The sequence below is a fragment of the Vidua macroura genome, chromosome 8 (assembly GCF_024509145.1).
Source record: "Vidua macroura isolate BioBank_ID:100142 chromosome 8, ASM2450914v1, whole genome shotgun sequence".
Classification (NCBI taxonomy): domain Eukaryota; kingdom Metazoa; phylum Chordata; class Aves; order Passeriformes; family Viduidae; genus Vidua; species Vidua macroura.
Window position 1 is genome coordinate 35,444,853 of NC_071578.1, and position 14,368 is coordinate 35,459,220.

At 37.8% G+C, this 14,368-nt stretch overlaps 1 protein-coding gene across 5 annotated transcripts in view; it reads left to right on the forward strand.

The window, feature by feature from the left end:
* The window catches only part of PBLD (phenazine biosynthesis like protein domain containing), a 45,508-nt gene that overhangs the window by 9,516 nt on the left and 21,624 nt on the right, over positions 1-14,368 (forward strand). Inside the window, exon 9 of one of the 5 annotated variants that reach the window (XM_053983404.1) lies at positions 8,946-9,673. The exons of 2 other annotated variants lie outside the window; for them this stretch is intronic. In XM_053983404.1, coding sequence (XP_053839379.1) covers positions 8,946-9,022 — 77 coding nt within the window. In that variant the 3' untranslated portion in view covers positions 9,023-9,673. Of the gene's footprint in view, positions 1-265; positions 353-3,221; positions 3,831-8,945; positions 9,674-14,368 lie in introns of those variants that run through there. 2 more of the 5 variants (XM_053983405.1, XM_053983402.1) reach the window with 2 other exon arrangements.

Below are 14,368 nucleotides of genomic sequence, written 5' to 3' on the forward strand. Positions count from 1 at the left end.
AATAAAGGAATAATTTCTTCCACAGAATGAAGGATCTGTTAGTTCCCAAACAGATTACATACAAAATAATACAAAAATGTGGAACATGAAATCTATTGTCAGATCTCTCTGGCTATTGAGGCCTTTGGGAGGAGGTCAGCTGCAGCCCTGCTGAAGCATCAGACTTAATTTCCGGTGTTTGGGTTCTCTTCCCACTTTTTTTAGACTAAATTCTCAAACTACAGCCACTCCCACCAACTACAAAGACAATTTTCCAATTTTCCAGAAGTCCTTTCACAAGGTGAAATACTTTGTGATCTTTTCTTGAAGCTGGGTCCATGTCCTTGAATTTAAGCTGCTTGTTCAAATCAGGGGTTTGTATCAGTCCTTGCCTTTCTTTCATTTGAGGAGTCTCTGCAATGTGTACAAATTATAATCTCTCAGATGTGTAGACTTTCACAGTTGCTAGTGAATGCAGTGTCTAACAGCTGTCTGTGTATCCAGCCCTTCACACTGTTGTCATATTTCTAAGGTAACATTTATAAACATGCATAACTATATACAACCAAACAAATTAGAGAGGACTTCCCAAATAATTGTGATGGGAAAGAGCTTAACCAGGACAGTTTTTATCTCAGTTTAAGCTAGGGGAGTCTTGCTGTACCAGTTTACTTGCTATACCAGTTTACTGTATTTATATTTATTTGGGGGAAGATTTATTTCTTGTTACTGCCTTTAACTTCTCTGATCCCTTCCAGTACAGAACAGGTTTTATAGCATTTAAGGCTTATTTTTCGAGGGGCAGAAACTAATCAAAAATTATCACCAACGTTACCAACAACAACAAAACACATAAAAAGACAGAAGAAACTTTGTTAAGGTACAATGAATCTACCTGTATTTAAGATTTTGCTAATTTGAATTCTTATGAAGTCAAGAGTTTTCATTGCAGTTTTCATCTTTTCCAAGTAATCTCAACTCACAGATTGACAACATCAGATTTGTGCACACGTGTAACATTTCTTCAAAGGAGAGGTGTTTCCCTCCATCAGTCACCAGATTTGTCCACCTTTTTACTTAGGATAAAAAAAAGTCTTAGAGAACTTCACTTGGGTTAAGGAACAAATGCATTCCTCTATAGGATTTGGAAATCCAAACAAAATACTAGTGATTCCTTAAAATAGGTATTATTACAGGAGTGTCACTTGTTCCTGAGTTGATGTCATTCTGATGACATTATGAAGAAAAACCATTAGTCCTTAAATTCCTTAAGCAGGGGGCACTGAGCTCCATCTAGGCTGGTGAGAAGCTCCAGAACAACAGGATAATGTTTGTACAAGGCCACCAGCTGATGTGTGGATGCAGGGCTGTGCTACTGTGATAGCAGCTTATTCAACCTCCCCGGCCTTGTGGCTGCTCCCAACCTTCCTGTGTGTCAGGCTAACCACAGAGGAGCCCAGGGCACTGTGAGGTCAGCTGTTAGATGTTGTTTGTCCAGCTGTACATGTTTTCATAGAAAACACGTATAAAATCCATGTATAGTAGGAGGTATTCCTGGTGAATACAGGCATGGAATAGGCGTGCAACAACTTTATGATCTAAAAGGTGAGTGTGCTTCAGAGATGTTTGAATGCCTCCAGAGGCTGTTAAATGAAATCCTCTACGTATTGAAATGTTCCATGCAGGCCTGTTTACTCTTGGACATAGCATATCAGTGCTTTTGTGTAAGAGAAGGAATAGATCAAGTATTATTTTCATATAAGCTTGTCTAAAAATTTCTTTTGTGATTTTTTTTTTTATTTTCTTCTACTTTGGAAGTTCCTTTAAAATAAAATGAAATGGACCAATATCAAAACAATCTTAGTAATCCTGACATGAAGGAGCTAGAGTTTGGACATTTAAAGAAGAAAAAACCAAACCCAACCAACCTTTGAAGAGTTGGAATAATTAATCTCTTTTATTTCAATCTGCTATCATGTGGGAGTGGAAGAGCTTAGGTGTGTCTCCACATCTGGCAATAATAATTAATCAATTTTAGCTGGCCTGAGTCTTTTAAGAGTCTAAAATATTCAGTTGAAGCATTACTCCATTCACAGGTGGTGTTCTGACAAGTTAAAAACAACCCATGGTTCTATAAATGGAAAAGAACAGAAAGTATCAATCTCAATCTCTAAATAGCTCCTGTTTCCACTCTTTCGGAGTGCTTGCTTTGTCTGAGAATCTAATCTGATCAAAGAAAAGCTTTCTTAGCAGCAGTGCCTGAGAAATAGTTTTAAAGCATACAGCATATATGCCATCAGAGAGCCTGTGCTCTGCTGGGATCTGAATACAACTCTACCCAGTTTATAAATTGTGGGTTTGAGAGGAAAAATGTGCCCTTTAGCTTTGGACAACTTCTGGAGCAGTTGGAAGTTCATTGAATTAGGAGACTGAACATTATTGCCTCTTCATCCATTTAGAGCCTTTCACAAAAGCGACACTGCTTGAAACTCAAACCTTTTCTAAATGCCATCTGAACCAGACCATTTTCTGGTCAAGTCATGCAACTAAAATGAGACTGCTCAAATGAGTTAGAGACTCCACATGCTGGGTGAACATCATCCCACCTGTGTACAGCTCAACAGTTCAGGCACAAGCTTGGTTCTCTAAAGAATTACAAGCACAAGGCTGTTTATACTTCAGGTTTATCCAGTTGCATTAAATTATATCTTCAAGATTCTATAAATCATTATCTGTTGCATCCTGTGTAAGAATTTGGTGTCAGTTTCTAACAGCTGAAGCAGCATCTATGGTTCTTTGTAGACTTTTCCCACTGCCTTTGTGAGTTTATTACCATTTAGCCAGGCACAATCTTTGAACGCAGTGTCAACTTTTGGTGTTCAGTGCCAGTAAAATGGTTATTCATTCTCATGCAGATAGCACTTGGTGTTCTTCTTTCTTCCCTCCAAAAACTGTATCCCATGAAGGGAGAATTCAAGACTTCTTAGAAACATGGAAGAAACTTTATTTGCTAAAACAAAGCAATCTACCCGTCACTTGTATTAAGTAGCAGTTTTGTCAGACTCAATAGGCAAGGTCTAGTTGGAAATACACTCTCAGCTGACCTTCATCTCTAAAGACAATTCATCCAGGGTGTCCCTGGTGCTGCTTGCTTTCTGGAGCCAGAAGCCTCCTTTCCCTGAGTTTTTATGGATTTGTGGTACACACTAGTTTTTTAACTCTGGGTTCTTGTTTCTGTTTAGCTTTTCAATGTTCCCGCCGTGGAGGAGAGTTGAAGATTTCTGTGCGCAGTGACAGAAGAGTTGACATTGCGGGGCAAACTGCTGTTGTATTAAAAGGAAACCTGACTTTCTGAAAGAACTGGCACTAATCTCCCTCTCCCCTCACTAATCATTAATTTTTATGTCACTCTGATTATGTTCATTTTATCTCAGCTCTAGGCAGTGAATTACTACTGTTCTCAAAAGTCTTTGATTACTCACTGGCCATTTTTAAAAATTGCTTGAAAGTACTCACTTCTGTTCTTCAAGATCCTTGGTATTCTTCACTTCCATCTTGCCATTCCCTATGTACTGACCAATGAAAATGTTAGAGTACATCTGTCTTGTTTTTCTGCTTTTAAATGATTCTTCTTTTTATTTATAAACTCCATGTTAAAATCCCTCACTGCTTCCTGGATTAAACTGTAAGCATCGGTGTGATAATCAAGCTTTTCCCATATAGATAATTTTTCATGAAATCTGAACTAATTTTTTTAAAAAATTATATTTTTTCAGCTATATATGGAAATGGTGGCCATGTTCATTAACTTACTTGAATTAAAATATGAAAAAATATAAATGGTTTAGGAATGTGCCTTGTGGTTCTCTTTTATGAACAGTATTTTTCAAAGTCGAATGGTATTGCCTTTGATCATAGCACTGCTGCTTAGTCAATACTTTTAATTAAAGGTTTAGAAGAAAGATTTAACGGATTGACCTTGTGGTGTACATAAAGCTGATTAAGATCTGAAAGAAAACTTTATTGGTTACAGCAATGTCAATTATTTTTCAAAACCTGAAAATTTTCTCCTAAACTGAAAGTTTCTTCTATAATCTTCATGAAGTGTAGTGCTTCAGCTTTTGTCACCATGATGTGGTCTTTCACTGGATTTGTTAGGAATATGGACCTTTCAGTTACTGTAGCTAAAACTGTTTTCCCTTTCAAGTCACCTCTGTCTTAAGCTTTGCTTTAGCTCTTTGCAACATTTTAGGGTGATGTGTTGTGAATTCAGAAGACACTCTAATACTATGGGAACAGTTGGGAACATGGCATTATAAATCATTAGGAGCTTAGTTGTGCCAAGTTCCCTTTTTTCCATTTATTTTGAATTTTATCAGAACTTGTTAGTTACATCTTACTTAAGTCCAAGTAGCTGGACAAGTGAGAGACAGTGTGAGAATCTTAATTTAAATAGAAAGTTCTCTTTCCTGCAGCTACAAAGAACATACAAAAAATGTGATTTAAGTGCACTACTCAGCTCAGGGGCTAGGTGGCAAGCAAAAGGAGTCTCCAAATGAAACGCACGTTCTTCTCCTGTGTTCAGTCTTGCTGAAGTTGGTGGAGCTGCAGTATGGTTCATAGACGTGGACTCGTGATCAGGTGACTGCAGATCGCAGCTGTGGCGGCAGCACGGCTGCTATGCAGCTTTGGCCCTGGACTCCTCTCCCCACAGCTCCGATTGTTCCCTGGCTGCAGGGGACGTGCACCTTCTGGAGCAGCAGTGCTGCTGCATTTCATTCTTCCTGCTAGCTTAGGCAAAGACTGAATCTGGCCCATAATCAGAGAGGCTTGTGGAAGAAAAGCCTTCTTTAGGAGTAGAAGTGAACTAAAGAACCAGTTATTGTTCACCCATCCACATTTAACAAATAGGCAGTACAATAATTTCTTTTACTCAAGAGGACTAATAATGAACAAGGCCCATACATTTCAAAGAGACTTGTTAGCTAAATTTCCTGACCAAACTAATATCTTTGCTGCTTAAAGCATTTTTTTTTATTGTTTACCACTACTTTGTCTCTATTTCTTTTCAGAATAGAAAAATCACCAGAGCTCAGGTGGGAGGCTCTGCAGTAATGTGTTTGTAATCAACATATTAGTTAATCAGCCATGATTTATTAATGATGAATTAATTATACCTGATTGTGCAGTTCTGCTGCCTAAATGGAGCTTTAAAGGAGTTATTTTATTAATCATCATTGTCTAATTGCAGACATTTACAGAAAGATTGCTAATTAAACATGCAACCATATGCAAAACAAGTAAGGTTGCTGAGAATGGCAAGAAAAAGAGCGCTTATTTTCTGAGGAGCAACTTTATTCTCATGAAGTATTGTGTAGCTGACCTGGTGATCCTGATTTTTCACTAAGACTTATTTTAATGTATTGCACATTTTCAGTTAACAGTAAATGAAGTCAGTTGTGACAAATTCTGTCTTCCAATATAAAAAAAAAGGTGGTGAACTTAAAGAAATATTATTTAGAACTTGTTTCACATATTTTTGCAAAGGATTTGTTTAGTGTTTAGGGTGCAGAGGATTTGGAGAACTGTTCTGTGCTGCTCTCTTAATTAAGACTGGTGCCATAGAGATGTGTTCAACCAAGAGCAAATTACGTGAAGGGAAACACAATTCCAAAAATTCCTGTGCACTTGAGTGTTATTTATTGTGAGAGTGTCCAACAGAAGCTTCAGGCCACTGTAAGGCTGGAGTAAATTTGTGGCTAGATCCATCAGCCCAGACATGAACATTTAAATGCCCTTTTGCTTATTTTGCTTCTTTGGCATGTTCCTCTGCAGAGGCACAGCTCATGTAGGGGTCAGGAGGAATGCACATAGCCTTGAGAAAGGAGGAAAAACAGGAAACTGTAGTGAGCAACAGAAACCATACAAATTTATTGCTATGGAAATGAATGTAGAGCTAAAAGGGATGTAAAGAAAATGGGAATAATTCTGTAAGCCATTTAACAGGTTTGCTTAAAGGAGTCATAAAAATATTTTGTATTTCTTTTGCATTATTTAGATGAGAATAGACAGAAAACATACATTAAAAATTGTTATTAAATTTGGAAAGTTCTGCAAGAAGAGGAGATAAAAGACTTCATGAATGTGCACACAGCAAGAGGTCATAGAAAGGAGCCATGTGTTCCATAAGGGATGGGAAAGGAAATCAGCAACAGATGAGGCAGTTATTTCTGGGAAAGGAAAGATTTCTTTGTCTCAGTATTCATCAGAGTGACAGGGAAACATGCAGGGAACAGAGGGAACCTTCCCAGAAGTAAAAAAAAAAACAAAAAAAACCCCAAAAAAACCCAAAACCTAAATTAAAATAAAGGGTGATGCTTGGTCAGGTAAAAATTAAATTAGTTCAATTAAAAACTGCAAAATCTGCCAATTAAGCACATTTTATTCTCACATCTATTTTTTCCCCCCAAGGAGTAAATCTGTCTTGAAATTAATTAAGAGACTTGAACAAAAACACAGAACAAGGGATTTTTCTCAATTGCTGAGTCACTGTCCTTTTATTTCCTGATATTTACTGCAAACCATAAATAAGAATTTCCAAAGAATAGGAAAGTGGAAGAACAAAATCCAGGATATGACCAGATAGTCAATAGTGTGTATGGGTTTTTTTTCCTAGGAAGTTGGTTTTAGACTTAAGACATTTAGATTTAATGTCTGAAGCAGAATACGAAAAAAATAAACATTTCTAACTCTTATTGGTTTCTTCAGTGAGAGGTGTACTTTGACTTGGGTTTTGCTTCACTGATTGGGAAAGAAGGAAATTCCTTGGGTTTTAATGCTGTGATTCATGTAAGCCCAAGGTTTATTCACATTGCAGTGTTCTGTGACTTCTTTGGTGATACACCCAAACCAGGAAACTGCTTTCCCATATGTCAGTTTTGTCCTGGTAAGAGTTACAGGTAGGTAAAATACATCGGGCAAACTCAAGGAAAATTCTCCAGAACATTTGTAGGATTGTGAAGAGGCAGAGGTTTTAAGGAGCTGGAGGAGGTGTGTGAGGAGCAGGAGGTGTAATGCCTGTGTGGAGACTGTGGAATGTGAGCACCTTGCAAAGACAGTTTGGATGATGTGGGAGTCAGGCTGGGAGATGCTACCTGAGAAGAGAGAATGTGGAGAGAATGTGGTAGAGCTGGAGCAGGGTGTGAGGTGCAGCAAAGCCGAGAGCCTGAGTTTGAATTCAAATATATTCTTTACTGACCTTTGCTGTGCTTTGGAGCCAAACCAAAGGGGACTGACCAGAGTGCCCATCCTACCAATTCAGCTGGAATTCTTGAATTTTTTCCTGTTTCAGAAAGCTTCCTTTCTCCATAATTAGTTCTGGCTGTAAACAAAAATAAATTAGAATCTTCACGACTGGAATAATTTCAGTCACCCTTATTCGGGAAGAAATGGCTCATTCCTGAACAGTTTAATTCAGTTTTAAGAACAGACTTTTGGGCTTTTTTTCTGTTTACATGTAGCAGCTTTTTAAAGATGTGTCTGGTTGACTTCCATATTTAACATCACAGCCTCTTTTCTTAACTGTATTTTTAAGGATCATAGGCATTAAAACTTTCAGAAACCTTTCAGCAGTCAGTTAATAGCAAAAATGAACAAAGTACCCTCTTAATAACAAACTGCAGGCACTTTTTAATAAAGTTACAATTTCAGCAGAAAAAAAATGTAGATTAAAAGGAAACACCTGCTCCTGTAAATTACTATGCTGCAGGTATCAACCCAGGAGACTCTGCAGATGGTTCTGTATTTGCAAACCTGACCTCACCACCCCTTCATCAATCTCTCACCGATTGATTCTCTCCAGAGCAGAACACACCATATCCCATGGTACTAGAAGACACCTTTGAATTAAATTAGTTCCAGACAGAATACCAGTTAATTGGTATTTCTGTTTCATTTTGGAACTTCTTAACAAAGGATTTGATTGTCTTATCAAGCACTAGCACTGACTGAAGAACAGTACAGCCAGTTCCAGGAGGAGCTCCAAAGAGAACTGTACTTTAGAAGGTGGTCTTTGCTACATTCCTGGCTGATTGGGAGTGTGGATTAAGTTGTGCTATGCCCTAGGATTTTGAGATGGGCAAAACCAAAGTGGGATCTTGATCCTTAGAACAGTACAGTATGAATTCATTGCTTCTGTTAGGCTTTGCTGCCAGCCAAAGAAAAGTAGGAGATATCTTAAGTTCTGTGTGTTTGTTTCCTCTCCTCAATTGTTTTCAGGCATGTTGTTCTTTTAGTGAGACCTGGCACTGATCATGCCAGACTAGGAGAAATTTCCTTACGTGGTTCTTCCAACTGGGCCTGTGCAAAGGCCTTGTACAATTTATTGAAACTCTTTTGCTTTGGGGGAGGAAACATTATCACCCTGTCTGGAAAATAGCCTTTCTTGAAAAAAGTAGAGACAAGCTCGTGTCCCCTGTTCAGTCATACATACATGTTCCTGTTTTGTCACCTATATTTCTCAAAAGTTTTCCTAGTGTTTGACTTTAAAAGCATCTCTAATTCTTCAAACCGATAGCACTTTCATCAGAGGCACATTTTTCAGTGAGTCTGAATTACACAAGTATATTACTGTGCTCAGACTTCTTTTTCTAAGTTGTTAAGGAAAAAAAAAGTAATACATATCTTTTTGCTTCTCAATTATATGTGAATAAGGTCAGCTGCAACAGAAATAGAGCTGCCTTCTTGCATTTTTTGCAGGAATTAAAGTCCATGAGTAGTTGATGTAAAACATGATATATGCAATTAAATGATTATGTAATTTATTTTGTATGGAGTGAAGGAAACTTGTATAACTGCAGTGGCAGAAAATATTTCTGTAAAAAATTATTAGAACTCTTAATTTGAAATTTACACTGTGATAAGAATTAAGTTCCACTAAGATAATAATTGACTTTCCCATCCTCGAGTTTGTAGAATTCAGAAGAAAACTCCACTGAAATCTGATAGAATGCTGACTTTCAAGACTCTTGAAATCCTGAAATAATAAGGAATGAAGAGGAACAATCAGCTTCATGGGAGAAAAAAAGCAAATACCTAGCTTTCAGATATCAAACGTTCAGTCCTTTTGCTGTGTACATGGAGTGCAGTGAGATTTTTGCTCTCCTAGCCATGGCTTATCGCTGTATGCTGTTGTACCTGATGGGAAACATTGTCCTTTGTGCGTTCTGAGCCAGCATTAACTATTAGCAGGCACGACATTAAGTGTTTCTTTATTCACAACTGCCTTTCCTGGTAGCTTTTAGAATACACCCGTCACATCCAATTCGTTAGAGCTCACAAATGTGACACTTGGGAGAGCTGAAAATCCGAAACATCAAATGTTACCATGTGCCTAACTAGAACATCTTAATCTTTTAGAATTGCCTTTCTTTTGATGGGGAAACCTCTGTGGCGTCCTGCTGTCCATCCAGACAAAAGAGCAGATGTGGAATATGAGTGTGTGCGTGGGCGCTCAGCTGTCTGGGCAGGGTGCAGACCAAGAGAGCTCCAAGAGTTCCTCCTTAATTTGGAAAGCAGTAATTGCAACATCAGCCCTTAGCATAAACATTTACTTAAAGTGACTGAGGATTACTTAATTTGCATAACAGTTAAATTATAAAGTAAAAATCGAATGGTAAAGAACAATAAAATTGAAGTGAGATCTATATATATATATATATAGTATATTTTAAATGTGCATATTATATATATATATATATATATATATATATATATATATAAAAATTTGTTTTAAGGTTTCCTTTTCTTTTACTCATATACCTGATCCTTGCCGTTTTTGAGTAAGTTTCAAATTTCAGCAGATAAAGATAACCTTACTGTAAAGTTTTTTTTTTAAAAAGCAAGTAGAACTGGGCTTACGGAAAATGTAAAGATTGAACACATGTCCTCCCAGCTGAGGTGAAGGCTCTGCTTTCATGAACAAGTCACTTTGTAGTTCACAGCACTATGCACTGCAGTCCTGGACAACCAAACCTTATGGCTATTTTTGCCTTTGGATACTGGATTAGTCCCATTAGCTGCAGTGGGATTACAGAAACATGTGAAATTAAGCATAAATGGGAAATTAGTATACAGAACATCAAATTAGAATTCTCATTTTCTTTCATAATGGGATTTTTGTGAGACTTTTCATCACCTAACCTTATAAAACATTGTCATGGAATATTTATGTGACAATTCTTATATATTTCTAAAAGAAAAGAAACTGAATCTGCAGCAGTGTATTTTAAAATACAGTATACCCTTAAGGACTTACAATATTTGAAATGCCATGAGAGTGGATTTTTGATTTACATAACTGAATACATGAAATCTGAATTCTATATATCAAAAGCATTTGATCCATTATTTAAATAATTTAACTGATTAGATATATAATATTCTGCATTTAAATAATTTAACTGATTATATATATTCTATATGTATTTTATAGATACATATTTAAATAGAAGTGCTTAGAAGAAGGCACTTAGCTGAGAAAATGGAATTGAAAACATTTTACTAGATCTGTTATTAATTGAGAGAATTCTTCTCTCTCATTTTTATGAAGCAACACTTGACAGTTCAGATCCTTGAAAATGTTACTGAAAATGCTTTCACTTCTTATTTGTACCTATTTCCTTGGTGGTTATGTTTACTTTCTGTATTTCTTGAGTGCAAAAGTGAAAGTTAAGAAAGCTTTCAAATAAATATGTGGGCTGCATGGCTCTTACCCCAGAAATGCTCATGTGAAGTGCTCTGGAAACTGATAGGAAGTACATTTATGTAACAGTTTTGCAAATATATAAAGTGAAGGATAATCGACAAAAGTCTCATTTGTGTAACAGCTTTGACCCATTAGGGGCTTTTAAATCATGCATCACTGACTTCAGGGTTGCTGTTGTCAAGCTACTTACAGATCCTAGTTAAATCAGGCATTTCGTATTTTTGCCCTCATTCACTTTTGTTTACCAGCAGGAGACAAAATATTTAATTAGTTTTGGGGCATTTATAATCTCCTCTGGGCCAGCTCCAGCCACAAAGCTGGACGCCACTCCTGAGTTAATTCCAGCCAGGCTGGCCCCTCCAGTACAACATATGGGTAACCTCTGAGCCTTTAGCAAAAGTTGCAACTGAACTATGAGAGGGGTGGGACCTCCCCGCTGGGAAAATACTGCCACAAAGCAGAAAGGGGCCAGCGTCACCAGTGCAGGTCAAGGCAACACTTAGACCAAACAGCATCTGGCAAACTGTGCCAAGTAGAAATCGATGAGAAGCAGGGCACTGGGTAGTAATTTTATGCCTGTTTACACAAGAAAATAACTCCTTCTGAAGTGAAAAATGATTTTATAAAAAGCTTACAGCATCCTTTGGCATCACTTTCTCCATTTTTCCTTCTTGTATTTTTATTACTCAGTAAACTATAGCACGGTCTATACACAATTTTGTTTTGAGCAAGCAACATTAATTATATTTTTGGGAGATGAGGAGTTTTGAAAGTCTTCTTCCTAATTGGCTAGGAGCCAGCTGTATAACTGTAATTCATTTCCGAGGTGCATTACATTCTCTTCTCCTTGGTACAACAATCAGTCAGAGGGCTTGAGAAGAAATAAAACAAAGACAGTTCCCAATCTTAGGGACTGTGTGTTCCTGCCAAACTGTTGCAGCTCAGTCCACTCGAAACCTTCCCATGTTTTATTATTGTCACTTGCCTGTATCTCTGCTTATGCCTCATCTTGTGGTCCTTGTTTTTCCCCATTCTCTTTTATCACTTTTCTCTTTTCCCTGAAATTCCAGGTGCTGCTGGCTAATATTGTAAGCAGACTGCCATTCAATTCAGTGAGATTAATTAGGGCTGAATGTTAAATATACTCAGGTCTTTAGAGGTTCATGGCATTAGAGACTATATTTTATCCCACACAGAGCTTCTTCCTTGTGTACTTTTCTGCTTCTCAAAAAGGAGACCATTCTCTACTGGCTTTTGTTTTTTGTCTACTTGTCAAGAAGTATTTCCGTTTTCAACAATTTCAACACCTATTTTCATCCTTAAACTACCTTGTATTGTTCTGCATATTCATTATTTCTGTACTTGGATTGAAGCAGGTTGCAAAGTCTCTACAGTACAGAAACTACACACGTCATAGTGTCCCATGAGTGGATTGCAGCACTCATTTCCACGTCTCCTTGGGTTTTGTGGCAACAGGTGCAGGGAAGATGTCAGCTTCAGTCTGAGGTCTTTATGCCTCATGATAGAGGGCAGACAATAGAGAGTGACTTTTCACTGTAGGAAAGAATTGAGAAAATCAACATTTCTGGTGGCAGGAATAAAAAGCTGAATGTTCAGAGTGGCTGTCATTGGTGCTGTCCCCTGGACAGTTGGCGTGTGAGAGGAGAAAACCTCACTGGAAGTGAGATGGACTAGCTGTTCATTTCTGGGGAGAGAAATGGTACTTTTACTCAGGGAGTGCATTTGTTTTCACAGTTACAAATTATGTAGAAAAGTTTTAATAAAATAGGATGGAATTCAGTAATAAAATGCTGCAATTTTTTTCCTACTTTTGAAGTACACCAAACTCTTTGTTTGACCAAAATCTGCATGTGCAAGCAGTTTTTTTGTTTGCTTGATTATAAGTAAGATTTTTTCTGATTAGATATATGGGAAACTCAGTGGGAGCACATTCTTACACTCCTCTCCTTTGATACCATGACACATCTTTTATATCTCCCTTTCTCTGCTCCTCTTTTTCCCCTCAAGAGTAAACAGAGAGCTCCACTCCTGTAACAGCTCTCTCTTCCATAGGCTGTGGTTAAGTGGGTTCATTGCAATACTAAAGTCTGTAGATACTGTATGAACAGGTTTGGTTCTCCTGTGTATCAGGAATACAGTCCCCAGCAATTAAAAGGGTTATAAGAAAATAAAAAGTTGTGTTTTCACACCTTGATACTTGATGATCTTCAACAGCTGGGGAGAGTCTTCTAGGAAACCAGTTTTGTTCCATGATGAATTTCCATACTGTCTCTGAGCATAGTTACCCATTCAGATTCTAGTTTTAGGACTTTTTGTAGGTTTTCTACTCAATTCCAAAGGAAAAAAAAATAAAGGCTAACTTGTGAATGGTCTTGGTATCTTTTTTTAACGTAGAGCAAATGAAAGGGAGGGTTTTTTAGCAGTGACTGCAATAGTGTTGATGTATTTCTTGTGCTTCTGATGTCATAGCAAATAGGTAATTTAAGAGTAACTTACTACAGTGTAAGAAAGATTGTTTTCTCACAAGGTTGGTGTGGGGAACTGACTCAATCTATGACCTCCCATGTTTGGGAGGAAGCAGCTCCTAGAGATAGAAAAGCCGTAACACCACCTAACCCAGCAAAAGGCTGACCTGTCAGCAGGTAAAATGTAATAACAAATCATACCTTCTGCTTGAGGCTGTCTCACCATGTCTGTTGAATAAAGAAGAACACAGCTGATTTCCTATTAAAAGATTTTGGTTCATCCATTCTTTGCAGCAAGCTTGAGATTTTTGGGTTTGTTTCGTTTGTAGCAGTGGTGTTGCTTCAGTGTCAAGCATCCCATTAAATTTAGCTACTTTTATGAAGTTCTAAACACAAGTGCACACATCCTCGTACACAGGCAGATTCATAAACAGTTGGGCTTTGGCTGTTGCCGTCTCTGCAGAATAGTTTGGAACAGACATCTCTGGTCTGAGACTAAAAGGACCAACTGGAGATTCTCCTATTTGGAGGGCAGTGAGCACAGGGGGTAAACATGAGAGCTCCCATCTCTGTAACCTCAAAGATCCCCTGGTATTTTACAGAGGTGACTGTGATACACAGGTGTGGGGAGTGGGCAGGGTGATCATTGGATGAGAGACACCTGAAAAAGTTAGAAAAAGGGGAGGGGCCAGAAGAGAGAAAAGGACTAAGGTAAGATCCTCAGAACTAAGAGGTAAGTGACCTCTGGAGAATTGCTCTCTCCAGAATCTTGTGCTGAACCAAAGAGTCCTGAGTTTAAAATTCCTTCTGCTGTGAGGAAATGAGGTTAAATCAGCTGGTGAATTATGTCCTGACCATCTACTTCATCTTTTCAATCCTGAGGTATCTGATCTATGAAAAGATAATAATTTATCACTTGTGCTGCTAATTACCCTGTTAGAGGTTTTATAGAACAGGTTAGGAAAACATCTGTCAGAGATCATAAAAACAGTAATTCCTGTCTGGAATCAGGAGGATAAAGTAGATTCCTTCCCTCATCGGGTTCATGGTGCAGAGCATGCATAGTGCTTTTAATAATTCTCAAGCTATATAGTAGTGGAAGATCTTCTTTTGAGGACTCTTGTCTCATTGAAACTGG